The 13,050-nt window shown below is 45.5% G+C and overlaps 1 protein-coding gene across 1 annotated transcript in view; it reads left to right on the forward strand.

Moving 5' to 3' along the window:
• PPTC7 (protein phosphatase targeting COQ7) overlaps nucleotides 1-13,050 on the forward strand; it is an 18,418-nt gene continuing 5,368 nt past the window's right edge. The window contains exons 1-4 of the mRNA XM_052690833.1: nucleotides 1-388; nucleotides 7,595-7,774; nucleotides 9,504-9,702; nucleotides 11,858-11,981. Coding sequence (XP_052546793.1) covers nucleotides 187-388; nucleotides 7,595-7,774; nucleotides 9,504-9,702; nucleotides 11,858-11,981 — 705 coding nt within the window. The 5' untranslated portion in view covers nucleotides 1-186. The remainder of the gene's footprint in view (nucleotides 389-7,594; nucleotides 7,775-9,503; nucleotides 9,703-11,857; nucleotides 11,982-13,050) is intronic.

A 13,050-nucleotide genomic window follows, 5' to 3' on the forward strand; every position in this document is an offset into this window, starting at 1 on the left:
GCTGCGAGGCGGGCTGCTGAGGTTGGCCGGGCGCTGCTGCTCCGCGGGGCTCGGCCGGAGGTCCGGAGCTGTCGCGGCGCTGAGGCCCGGAGGCGGCGGGCAGCAGGAAGGCTGGCTCGCTGCAGGAGGCGGCTGCGCCGGTGGCTCCCCGCGTTCCTGGCCTTGGGCTGCTGGGCGCCCCACGCCATGTTCTCGGTGCTGTCCTATGGCAGGCTGGTGGCCCGGGCGGTGCTGGGCGGCCTCTCGCAGACCGACAGCCGTGACTACAGCTTAGTGACGGCCAGCTGCGGCTTCGGTAAAGATTTCCGCAAGGGGATCCTCAAGAAAGGCATGTGCTACGGGGATGACGCCTGCTTCGTGGCCCGGCACCGCACGGCGGATGTGCTCGGTAAGTGACGGCGGTGCGGGTGACCTCGGTGGCAAAGGGACGGACCCCGGCTCTGCGCCCTTACCGAGGCTGCGGCGGGGCCGCCGTCCCTCCGGGCGCAGTGCTGGGATGGGGTGGCGCCGAGGCCGGCGGCCAGGAGGCCCTGTGCTACACACGGAGCTGCCCCTGAGGCCTGGTGGCTGTGGGAGCGGGGAAACACCTTTGTGGGTGTTTTCCTCCCTTTGTGCCTCTAAAACCTGGCGGAGCACCTGGTGGCTGCGATACGTTTCCTTGTAAAAGATCGCTGAATTGCACGCTTCCTTATTTTAGTGCATGCTTTGTCCTTGTCAAGTGAAAGGCAAAGTGACATTGAGGCTGGTTTCAAATGTCAAACTTCAGTTTCGGCGGGTGCTGTGTCCTGATTGCTTGCTCTGCTTTGTGCTCGTCTGCAAAATGGATCTTCCCAGCTCAGATTTTAAAAGTAATGGGAAAACGGAGGCAGTCAGTAAGAATCTTCAGTTTATGAGAAGTGTTGCTTTGGACAGTGCTTGACCTTTCTCCCGTGCAGTCAAGGTTGAATTTGGCTGATACTTTGCAAAAGTTGCTTTGCAGCAATGGAAGTAAATTTACCACAACTTTAACATTAAAGTAAATTAACAAAAAAAACCCTTTGTTTTTCTCCCTGTCATTTTAAATTAAAGATTCGGAGAACTTGCTGCAGTGTCTTATGATATGACAGTGCCTGGAATTCAGCTCTGTCACTGTAGCTTACTTGCTGGTTAATATAGCTAAAACATTTTCTCAGGAAGCTGTAACGGGGTGCTAGGCAACAGTATTGCTGGTTATTCTAAAAGGGAGCCCGTGCTGTAGTGGTGATGCTACAGCTTTCAAGGAGATGTGGAAAACCTGTCTGTGTATTTAGACATTTTGCATCTTTTCTCTTGCGCCTGTTCCAAGGAAACTTTTTCCATTTAGATCAGCTGTTGGACAACCACACTCCAACATGTGACTACGGCTGGCTGCCTTTAGGTTCTTACTAGGCCAGCACTGATAAATAAGTAATCTGTATTTGCCCTGAAGAGAAATGCAGAATATGCTTCTTGTGTAAGTGGATTCTTTACATGGTGTAGATTTGGACTCATCTGATGATGTTTAGGGTTTTTTGGCCGTATTTGGTCATTACCATATGAGGATTTCCAGCTTGTCTTGCCTTCCAGCTGGAATTAACAGAGAGTTGCATTTCTAAGTTTGTCTTTGCATTAATTTTCATGGCAACTTGATAACAAACAGTTATAACTCCACTTAAGGATCAAACAGCAAAGACAGCTTCAAACAAGGATGTCTTAAGTCCTTAGCAGGAAGAAGAGGCTTCAAATAGAAAAGCTGCTTTTTGTTTTTTTTTTTTTCCCCTGTAAAGCTGTTTTCATGTTCTTCATTGCTCTTTCTAATATTAACACGTATCAGTAAAGCAAAACTGCTGCAAACATTCTGCAGACATTAACACAGTATTGCTTCTAATGCAATCTCAGTGCTTTTTCTTCATCAGTAGTTCTTAAGCTCCAGAGCACAGTATTTTTCTCCTCGTTTCTGCTATTATTCATCTCTTTGCTCTCCCTTTCTCACCAGCTGTTCAACACTGCTGCAGAAGTTTCAGCACCAGTCTTTTCCTGCCCTCAATTCCTCTTGCTCTCATTGCAAATCTGAGGCTGTTTATCTTTCTTTTTCTTTTTTAACAAGCCTCATAAATTTTGTACCAACTCAATACCTGCCTAACTTTGCACCTCAGAAATCTGCCCGGGCTGAACTGTGGCTTTAAAAGCTTCATTTTTCAGCATTAGTTTAATGAAGAGGCTCAGGTGGTTTCAGTGAAAGTGAGTGCTGTACACAATATAACACTTGTAGAGAACAGTGAGTTTCAAGTTAGCCTGCCCTAGTTGTCATCACTAACAAAGCTATAGCAGATAGGAATTTAAAACTCTTCTGTGCCAGTCTTTTCCAGAATCTCTGTATGGAAAGCATGCTTGTGTGGGATGGATACGGGCGTGGTGTTACAGTGAAGGAGCTACTCCCAGCCACTTGGCATGAGTGCTTGGGGTTTCATTTTCTTAGGTCAAACAAAAGTTGGCCAGGGCTAATGAGGCAGAGTGTTTACAGCAGATACAACAATGCCAAGCACTTCTTTTGTGTTATGCAGTCTAGAAGTTGACAGCGTGTCTGCTAGCCTGTCCTTCAGCCTTTCCCTGTAAGAAAATGAGGACGCTTATGGAGATGTGCGTTATTTCCAGCTGTCCCGCAGTCATCAAGGCTTGGTGGGGTCTCTTACTGGTGTACTGGAAGCTTTGGCTCTTTAGCTCTTATTTTGACTTCTGGCTGCTATATACCTCTTACATTTGCATGTTTTCTTCCCATTGTGAGCAGAAGGAGGAGCAAGAATCTCAAATCCATGACATCCTTTGGGATCGCAATGAGGAAAGGAAATAACATTCCTACTAATGTTCATTTCTGGAGCTCCACGTTTCAGGCCCACGTGTGCTTTCTGCTGCTGTACCATTGTGTATGCTTGCTGTTGGTGCCACTGTTGTTCAGACCCTCAGAAAGTTACAGAATGCAGTGATGAGAAATATCGGAAGGTGTCTTCTTGAACATACGTGTCTTCCTGCTCATGTCTTAAACTTTTTGTAACTTTAAGATAAGTGTTTTTCCAAGCTGGAAAACGGAATTTTAGGAACTAATACCTTTGTTCCCTTCTAGTTGGTATACGGGTAAAAAACAAAAACACTAGCCTTAACAAAGCAAATGAGTTCACCAGTCTGTAGGTGCTGAGATTGAAGCTGGTGGTCTCTTTCTCTGTTGTTTGGATCTGCCTTTTCTTGCTTATTCCTGCCTTATCAGGCTCCTGTTCTCTTTGCAGTTTTTTAATGGATTTTCCGAACTGTTGTGTGACTCACGATTGAAACATTGCAGCAAGCAGAGTGCATCCCGTGACAGCATCACTTCTACATTGTCTGCTGGGTAGAAGTTTGGGTGTAGCCAGAGTGACTTGACTAGCCTTCCAAACCATGGAAGCTGTGGTAGCAGAAGGGGTAGGAAACAACTGGTGGCAGTGGTAGGAAACAAGTGGTTGGCAACAGGGCGCTGTTTGTCCACTGCAAAGTTAAATTTGGCAGCTGTTCTATCTGCTGCAAATCTTGGTGGTTTTCTTTGGAGCTGTAGTGCAGCTACTCTACGGTAAGAGGAATGGTGCTGTGTGTGAGAGTTAAGTTTGTCATCTGCCTGCATAGGAGGTATGCAGCTCCCCAGAGAGCAGGGAGGCCCTCGGAAGATTGTTGGTTTTGCTGTCATCAAGAAAAGTGAACTGCAAAATATAGAAGGATTTGTAGGTGAAATGTCAGAGATGTTCTGGCAGCTACAGAGGAGGAATTCTTGCTCAGATGCCTGAAGGTCCTGTAAGACTATGTTAAGTTGTTTATTTGGTATCATACCTACTGAAGAGATTGCTGCTAAAACTTACCAACGCTAAAGGAGGCGAGTGGTGTGCTGAGCTCAGTGTACAGCTCTACCCCTCCTCTTGGGAGAAATGGAAGCATTCTAGAGGGAATAATCAGCGTCTTGAAAAATGTCACAGACTGTTTTTGTACAGTAGTCCAAATGAGGCTTTTTTAACATGAGAACAAGTATTTCCATTTGCAGAGGAACTACAGGTTGTTGAGAAACATCTCCATTAGAATCACATTCACTGACATACTTGTCTGTACAGATAATCCAAATGTCAGCAGAGCTGCTAAGTAGCACTGAATGTAATCTCTTTGAAATTAGTGGCTTTCTTTCTGAGGATGAAGCTAAAATCTGATGATTCTTCCTTACCACAGTTTCTGGAAGAAAACTGCACAGAGCAAAAGCAGGTTCTGTCAGAAGGTGCAGAAGGAAATAAGCAAAGCACACAGTGTGCTAGGTGAGGCACTCTGCATACCTATGTTGCAGGCAGTGTTGTTGCCCTGCTACAGCTTCCAAAATCACTGAGCAGTTGGGTAGGAGAGATACCTGGAAAAAAACTTGGTTCCTGAGCAGTGGTGTATTGCTGTGGGAGGTGGGAATAATAAAAGGAACTGCTTCTTTTTCCTGGAAGTAGGTGCACAATTCAGTGTTTTCAGTTCCTTGTTTCTCCTTCAGCCTCTTGCTTTTTGTTCCTCCTTGTCATTGAGCCATTTATTCTTCTAGAACATTTGAAGTTAATGCAAGCTGAGGACAGGTGTAAGGTTGAAAACGCACATTGTGAATAAGTAACCTTTCCTTTTGTAACTAGTTACCAGTTGAGCCCCACCTGCCTCTGGGGAAGGTATCTGACCAGGGCTATTGTACACAGTGTGTTCCAAAGGGAGCCTGAAGGAGGGGGTGCTGGGGAATGGGTGCCACTTGGCTGTAGCATCCCCTCCCCTGCCTGCTGCCAGTCGCACTGCTGGAGGAGCTGCCGGACCGTGGAGCTTATCTTATCACTGATAAACTAGGAGTCTTATCGGTTTATCTCAATTCTGAGGGAGTGACGAATATTAGGTGCTGCATTTCACACTCATGCAGCACAACAGATTGTGCTTCGTTGCCATTTTAGTCTGTCCTCTGTGTCAGATGCAAAATAAGCCCAGGCCCATAAATATATCCTCTCGATGTTCTTTTATTAGTGAATCATGGCTAATTTGGGTAATGTTCTCCAGAATCTTAAAGTTCAGTTTGATGAGTGGAACATCTTACGAGGTTTGCAGTGTTTGCATGCAAGATCAGTTCCTGCAGGCACGCCCGTGTTTGCCTCGTGCCTCCATGTGCCCATTCTTCTTAGCTGTGTCATTCTCACAAAGTTTTTTCCAACTTTGTTCACATTTACATCTTTTTCAGTAGGAAATTAAAAAAAAAAAAAAAAAAAAAGTATATTCCTTTCCTATTAAACCGCTGAGTTTATATTGAGAATTTGAAGATACTGGCTTTCATTTCGAAACCGTACAGAAAGCAGGACACGATGGCTGAAGACAGCGAGAACTGGGATTGCACTGATGTAAGGCAAAAGCAAGGAAAGTGGGTATCTGAGGTGTGCTGCAGGGCTCCCCATGTGCTCTGCCTGTGTGCTGTGCTGATCTCGATGGCAGCAGGGCCTGCTGACTGCGTGCCTGAGCAGGAGGAAGTGTTTGGCTGCTCGGGCAGCATGCCTTGGGAGCTAACAAGGTCACCTAGCTTAGATTAAATGGACTGGTTTAGAAATGCTTTTTAAAGAAAAGGAAAAAAAACAACTTTGTAGAAACCCCCCATTGTCTGTGTTGGGTGAGGCAATGAGAGCAGCGAGCTGCTGAGCCATGCGGAGGCGCTGGGGCTTGAAGCATTCTGCAGGGCATGCTTGTGAGTGTGCTGCTCCGGTCTGCTGCTGTGCCAGAGATGGAGAAGGAATGCCTGGCTGTGTGTTGGACCTCCTGCAGGTCGGGGCACCTTGTGGGCATGGGAGGCACTGGCAGCGTCCTTGTGGCTGTTCATAGCTTACAGAAAGCAGGCAGGAATACAAAGCAGAGCAAGGTGTGCCGCCACGGTTGTGGATTCAGATTTCTTGCCTGGAGTAAGAAGTGAGCAAAGAAAATCAGGTGGCGTGCTCTTATTTTTACTTCAGAGTTGGTTCTGATAATTAACCTCATTGGGTGCTTTCTGCGTTGGCTTGCTTTCTTGCCCCGTATGCTAATGCTGTGCTGTTTCTGTTGAAGTATTTCCAAAGAAGGCTAACACGAAAATAGTTTACTGAGCATTCAGGGGTACTCCATAACTTCTCACAAGCTTGTTTTGTAACAACCTTAGGAACCAGGAGCAGTATCTGGACAGTATCTGTCAAACACTGCCCTTTTCGTTGTGTCAACCTTTTCACTGAAGCAATGCTTGCTATGATCAGCTGGCAAAATTACGGCTGGACTGCAGTCATCTTAAAGGGAAAAAGAGCTGCTCTTCGGGTCACTTAATGCAAAGCAAAGCATTATCATCTAGACTGGTGCTTGGCTTCTATTTCAAGTTCCAGATCAGAGCAGAAACCCTTTTCTTGCTGGTCTCTTACACTAGCCTGGTTTGAGTGGCAGCAGAAAGCGAGGGTTTAACCCAGCGTTACCCTGAAGCTGTGGGACCTGCAAAGGGAGGATTAGTTTTCTCCTGCAGAGAGGAGGAAAGAAGTTGTGAGGAGTGCCAGGGCTGCCTCCACGTGAGCTCTGTGCCAGAGCTGCTCTGAAGAGGGGAAGGCAGGGATCTGCCTTCCTGCACCGTTCTTCTAAGAAAGCAAGCGGACAAAGCAGGTGTCTAAAAGGTTGTGCACTATTTTTGGGAGAAATCTGATTAATGTTGATGGGCTGTTCAGAATCTGGATGTAACCTCTTGTCAGATTAGAGTTCGTGCCAAGGTTGGCTCTAAACCTTCCGTCTCAGTTTCAGATGGTGGCTGGAGTGAAGGGCATTTGTAGATGAGGCAAACTTAGTTTTTACCGCCTCAGTCAGATTTTCCTGCCTTTGCTAGCAGTGCTCTTCTTTCTGGAGTTACAGAGCTCTCAAAAGTTGAAACGGAGCACAGCTGCTGTTTTAAGGAGAAGGTGCAGATGTGGGCCTGGATAGGGGGTTAAAATGCTGGGGATCTTTTTTGACATATCTGCTGTGTTACTCTGACCCAGCTCAGGAGCTTCATCTTCCACACTGTTTGTCTAGGAGATGCCAGAACTGATTTTCTTCTGTGTATGAGACAGCCAGAGTGTTTTTCTTGCTCTTATTTCCACTGACAATAGCATCATGTTGCTGTCAACATCAGCACAGTGATTGGCTCAACTGTTTGTCTCTCTGACAACCCCACTTGCACATAGCATCTTCAGTACTTGCCTGGAGTTGCTCAAAGCTTGTGAAGCTTTGGCAGGGTTCATCTCATTTTCTGTTTCGAGTAACAACAGAAAGAACTGAACCATGATCAGTTTTCATTCTCTTCCTTGTCTGGAGTAAGCAACGAACTGTCCTTGCAGACACAGGGCCCAGCTTTGTGTAGGCTTGCTCTGGTTTGGGGTTAGGCTGTTTTGTGTGGTCTTATTTCTTTTCTGAACACTTCTTTAAAGCTGAAGATCTGTTTCCACAAAAATTGCCACGCTGTGTTTCCTGCAGCTATTGAACATAACATGCATTTTGGATAACGTTCCTGTTCACCTAACTCTTGTTTTCTGTTTGTTTTTTCCTCTAGGAGTAGCAGATGGTGTTGGTGGCTGGAGGGACTATGGGGTCGACCCTTCTCAGTTCTCAGGGACTTTAATGCGGACATGTGAACGTTTAGTAAAAGAAGGACGGTTTGTACCAAGTAATCCTGTCGGGATTCTCACTGCAGGTTATTGTGAGCTGCTGCAGAACAAAGTACCTTTGCTTGGTAAGAGGCAAAAACGTGAATTGGATCTGTGTCCTGTGTTATTTACACACGTACTTAAGTACGTGCAGATATTCGTATGTATCTAAATACATGGATATAAAAATAAGTCAATATTGATGGTAAGCAGCCTTTGTGGGTGCAGGTGATTCTTCACCAGTTCTTGCAGGGAGTTTGAACGTTGAGTTTTGCAGTAGAATATGCTGCAGCATGCACTTGCTATGCGTAAATAGTTCTCTGTTGATTGTGGCTTTTTGCTGAAGCTGTGCAAGTAGAGACTTTCTGATCATAGTTGGATGCATCTGCTCGCTCCTTGACTTGCTGTTCCTGTTGCCTTTTATGTCCAATGAACTTTAAACCTAACAGGCTGATTAAAGTGGCTCATATCACGCAACCACTGATAGCCTGTAGGTTTACAGTTCTTTGGAAAGGAATCGTTAGACATGTTTTTGAATGCAAACAGATGCTTAGCATATTCTTTGTCAAACTTGATTTTAGATAATGCAATCTAGCTGCTCTGGGAGTTGTGAACAGATTGAAAGGCAGTATTTGACCTCTACTGACAACCTTGCCAACAGAACGTGTTTCTGAAGGGCATGTGACCTCTTAGGCACCAGGAAGGTGTTACCCTGTGTGATACGCATGCTTCTCACCTGACCTTAAACTTCTATGCCAGGAGACTGCTGTGTAAGCTATATTTAGCTTGTCTGCTGAGCTTAGCACAGATGTTCTTGCATTATATGCCTAAAGAATAGGTTCAAACTTCAGAAGTGACCTTAAGTGTCACCAAAATAGCAATAGTTGTTAATTCCATTGGGATTTTGCACACATAATAGCGCTCATCTGTGCAAGGCAGGTGTAGCTGTAAGCAATCCACAGAGTGGGCTGCTGGTGAAAGCTCCCTCAACTCCTTTGTAGACAGAGGCAGCCCTGCTTGGCTTGACCTTTCGGATCCTGAAAAGTGGCATCTGCTGAGTCACGAGACGTGCATTCTGTGGTGGCCTCCTAGTTACACTGTGCTAATACAGCTAAAATCTGAAAGTAGTGCTCCTCCGCCTGAACTAAACCAGAGCTGCCACAGCAGTGGGCATTTAGAATTCATTTCAAATCAAGACTTTGTTAAGAAATTTTCATTAGGCTTGAACTTTTCCTTCCTGCTGCGCTTTAACTCTCGATACTTGGTTCATCAGGATTGAGTCTAGGAAATTATTTTTAAATGAAACTGGAGTGGGAGGAAATTGTGGCATTTACTTAAATGCTCTTCCTGTATTGCGGAACAGTGCTGGGCGCTGTTGTATATAAAACATGAGTCTTTCCAAAGACACTGCTGGGACTTTTCCTTCACTCAGAGTGGAGAAGGTCCCGTGTATTCACTAGAGAACCAATGAAGCACGGGGTTTTCCAGGCAGCTCCCTGGGCTAGAAAGTGAAACATCTGTAACACGTGATGCCTCGGGCCAGCTGGCCTCCTTGTAGGCCGTACAGTCATACACTTAGCTCATCTGTGGTTTGTCCTGCACACAGGTCTGCTTGGAAACCTCTGCTGCAAAGATCTGTAGCTTTTTGCCTTATTTAATGTGTATTAATTTTATTTTTGCATGAATGAGTGCTTTTATTTATCCCGATTTGTAAGCTTTGATAAATACTTCAGCTGCTGGGCAATGACTAAAGGCAGTGAAGGAATAAATGCTTTCTGTAAGGTGAGCTTGTCACTGTATTCTGCTTGCTTTCAGGAAGCAGTACAGCTTGCATAGTAGTTTTGGACAGAACAAGTCATCGTTTACATACAGCCAACTTGGGAGATTCTGGATTTTTGGTAGTCAGAGGAGGAGAAGTAGTACATCGATCTGATGAGCAGCAGCATTACTTCAACACTCCGTTCCAACTGTCGATAGCTCCACCAGAAGCAGAAGGAGTCGTCTTAAGTGACAGGTAAGATGGGAGAGGATCTCAAGTTTTAAATCTGCATAGTGATCAGCTCCCAAAAGGTGACAGTTCTGCTGCTTCAGTGTTTCTTGTATAACGCAGCGTAGCACACGGGTTTAAATGTGCCCAGTGGCTTTACCTGCCTCTGCTGCAAACACTTCTCACTGTGTATTTGATAAACTTTGTAAGCTGTTGCACAGTCAGAAGTCATTGGCTTCACAGTTACTCATGCAGCATAGCATGTTCTTACCATCTGTAGTGTGTGCTGGACGCGTTCTGATCCACGGGAGAGCACTGCCTGATAGAGGTGCTGTCATGAAGACTGCAGCTGTGGCTGTGCCCATCGCCCTGCATGAGCGACTCGTCTGATCAGCAGCGTTCATTCCCAGCCCCTGTCTGTGCTCCCCTCAGACTGCCTTGGAGTACACTAACGTAGATATTTTGGCAGTGAGTTGGCAGTGCTTGAAGAATAGAGGGGGGCCATGTGACTGTAGCCCGTGGTTCCAGGCGGCTGTGTTTCCAGCAGCATCTTGTGTTTGACCAAAACGAGCAGAACTCCGTTTGGCGGAACACCAAGCTGGGAAATGAGAGTATTAGGAAAGGACAATCTGTTCACAGAAATGAGTTGCTTCAAAGGCAGACTTGTGTCTTCCCCCGAGAATGTCGGGCTGATAAATCCTGTGCTGTGTGAAGCCTCACCAGTAAACTAAAACTGGAGGGGGGGAACAACAATCTGTCAAATACACAAATTAGAATACAGCTCTCATATCCAGTATGGTCATTAAACTGATACCTCTCTTCTAAATACAAATGACAAAGGCATCTTCAGAGAGGGATGGCAGTAAACACAGAATGCAATAGGCACCTTAGAGTTGGATGCAAAGCTGTCAATCTCAAGGCTGATGCCATCAAGATTGTGATTTTTGATGCTGAAATTGCTTTTTTTTGTTTGTTTGCTTTGCTTTTGAAAATACTGCTTGAGAGCTGTTAGTCAGTAGTTCCATTCTTGCACGTGGTTTTATTTTGTGAGGCTGCAGAGAGGAAGCTAGTGTAGAGCTCTGAAATTGGAGCACTTGCATAGCCTAGCTTCTTTATTAGACTAAAAGCAAATGATTGTTTGAAATTCCACAACTATTAAAATCTTTTTTCTAAAATTCTGTGTCTTCTATAAAAAGACCCCCCAAAATAGCATAAGAGAAGTTAATATGGTCCAGTGGAAGTCAGGGAATTAAAGCAATCTGAGTCATCACGCAGTGAGAAAAGTGCAAGATAAACGAGCTCCCACACTTGGGTTCTGAATCACGATTAAAGCTTTCTGGCTGCTCTTGACATTAATTGGCACTCATGCTTGTTGTCTGGATGGTTTTCCCACCTTAATTTGTTTCGTATTTGGTCTGTATGTGGGGCTGGGCAGGCAGTCCCAACTCTGACCTTCCTGGAGGCTCACACCGTCTGGATGGTGGGATGGCATTGAGGATGGTGGCTGCTCTGCTTTCTCACACAGCCAAACAGCACGGCGCACCTCACTTCTCTCTGCTAAAGAGCTCTGAGGAATCTTTAACAATGAAGATTTTTGTTGTTATGCTTGATCTGAGAAACAGATCCTAGAGCAATATTCATGGCCTGAATAGGTGTTTTCTGCTCTTGATATTGCATGATGTTATCAGATGTAAATAGTCCAACCAGCTGTGGTCTCCTGGTAATGATTTCCAGTCATGCTTCCCATTCCACTGCCACAGAAAATGATTCAGAATCCTTAAGTGCTTTGGCCATTCTCATTATGAATTGTCCTTTCAAGTGCAGTTCTGTTACATATTTGAGATGGGTGAGAAGGAAGCCCTGAACTGCCATTCTCCTTAATGGTTTCCATGGAGACACACTTGCGAAGCAGATTAGTTTGCGGAATTGTTCATCTGGGAATTGTAAATGCAAATCCTTTGTGTAATAGCTGGAACATCACCTGTTTGCAATCACAGCTCTTTTGTTGTAGCTTTCTTGACAAGCTTTCCCAGTGCAAAAGCTCCAGTTAGTGATTATTTCTTTTATTTCTAGCAAAACACGTAACAGGGTGAATTACAAAAGCTGTCTGTGCTAGTTTGACGTTGCTTGGTGCCTTCGTGAAAGCTGGAGTCCATTTCTTTGACATGTGTCATTTCCACAGCCCTGATGCTGCTGATAGCACTTCTTTTGATGTCCAACTTGGAGACATTATTTTGACGGCGACAGACGGATTGTTTGACAACATGCCTGACTACATGATTCTGCAGGAGTTGAAAAAGCTGAAGGTAAGCGGGAGAGATTCGGAACCTGCGTGTCTTTGGCCGCCCTGGCAGTTACTGCCATTTCTTTTATGGCTTTGTTTTACACATAAAAGGCCCACGACCAAGGGCTGTCGTTTAAATTTGCCAGTTAATACCATGTTTGAGCAGGGCTGTTGGCCCCAAGGCGCTCTCTCTCTCTCGGGTCTGCAGCCAGGCTGAATCCGAAGCAGCAGCTTTGGCACAGATGTGCTGAGCAGCAGCCAGCAGTGAGTTGGTGGCTGCTGTAACACAAGGGGGTGGCGGGGGGACTGGGGAGAGCTGGCAGTTCAGCAGCAGGCGCTGCTCGTAGCTGCCTGTATTCTATTTGCATTTGCAGTTGTAGATTAAATAAGTGGAAATACAGCTTTCTCTTAAGGGTTATTTGGGGCAAGGGAAGCTCAGTACTTAGAAAGAATGGATAGTTTTTTGAAGGCTTATAAAACAGTAGTTCTGAAAGTCTGGAGTGTCTGAACTGTGGGCTGCGTGTGTGTGGAAAATCTGATATTAAAAAAAAAAAAAAACCTCTCAGCTAGTTCTCCAGGTTGGTGACCACAAACACTCCTTTAAACAGTAAACATACATTAAACTATTTTAGTTTGCGTGAGAGCGTTTAGCTTAAGGCTATTTACAGAAAGGAAAGTATGCTGAAGAGGTATCAAGATGTATAACTGCCCTGGGGGAAGCATTTTGATGTTATGAGATGCAGAGGAGGCGAGCGTGTAGAATTACAGTGTGGTTTTAAAAATATTGTGCCTGCTCTTATCCTGCAGGTATGTAATTGAAAGGTGGTGCCAGGCAGAATGGGTCCTTGCAGGCTAAAGGTCGGAGGCCTCTGTCTGCACACGAGGTAGACTCTGTGCTTCCCCTCCGCAGTCCCCCCCTATCATTTCCTCTCTTGTTGGTGCTATGATCAGAGCAGAAATAGCAAAGTGTGCAGCTGTGCTGTGAAAGGGAATGTGGGATCGTGCCACAGCACAAGCTGTCACAGGGGCTTTAACCTGGTTAGCAAAGGTAATGATGGTGCTGAAGGTGTCAGCATGCTGTCGTGGGCTGG

This window comes from Tympanuchus pallidicinctus, unplaced genomic scaffold (assembly GCF_026119805.1).
Source record: "Tympanuchus pallidicinctus isolate F22 unplaced genomic scaffold, pur_lepc_1.0 scaffold28, whole genome shotgun sequence".
NCBI lineage: Eukaryota > Metazoa > Chordata > Aves > Galliformes > Phasianidae > Tympanuchus > Tympanuchus pallidicinctus.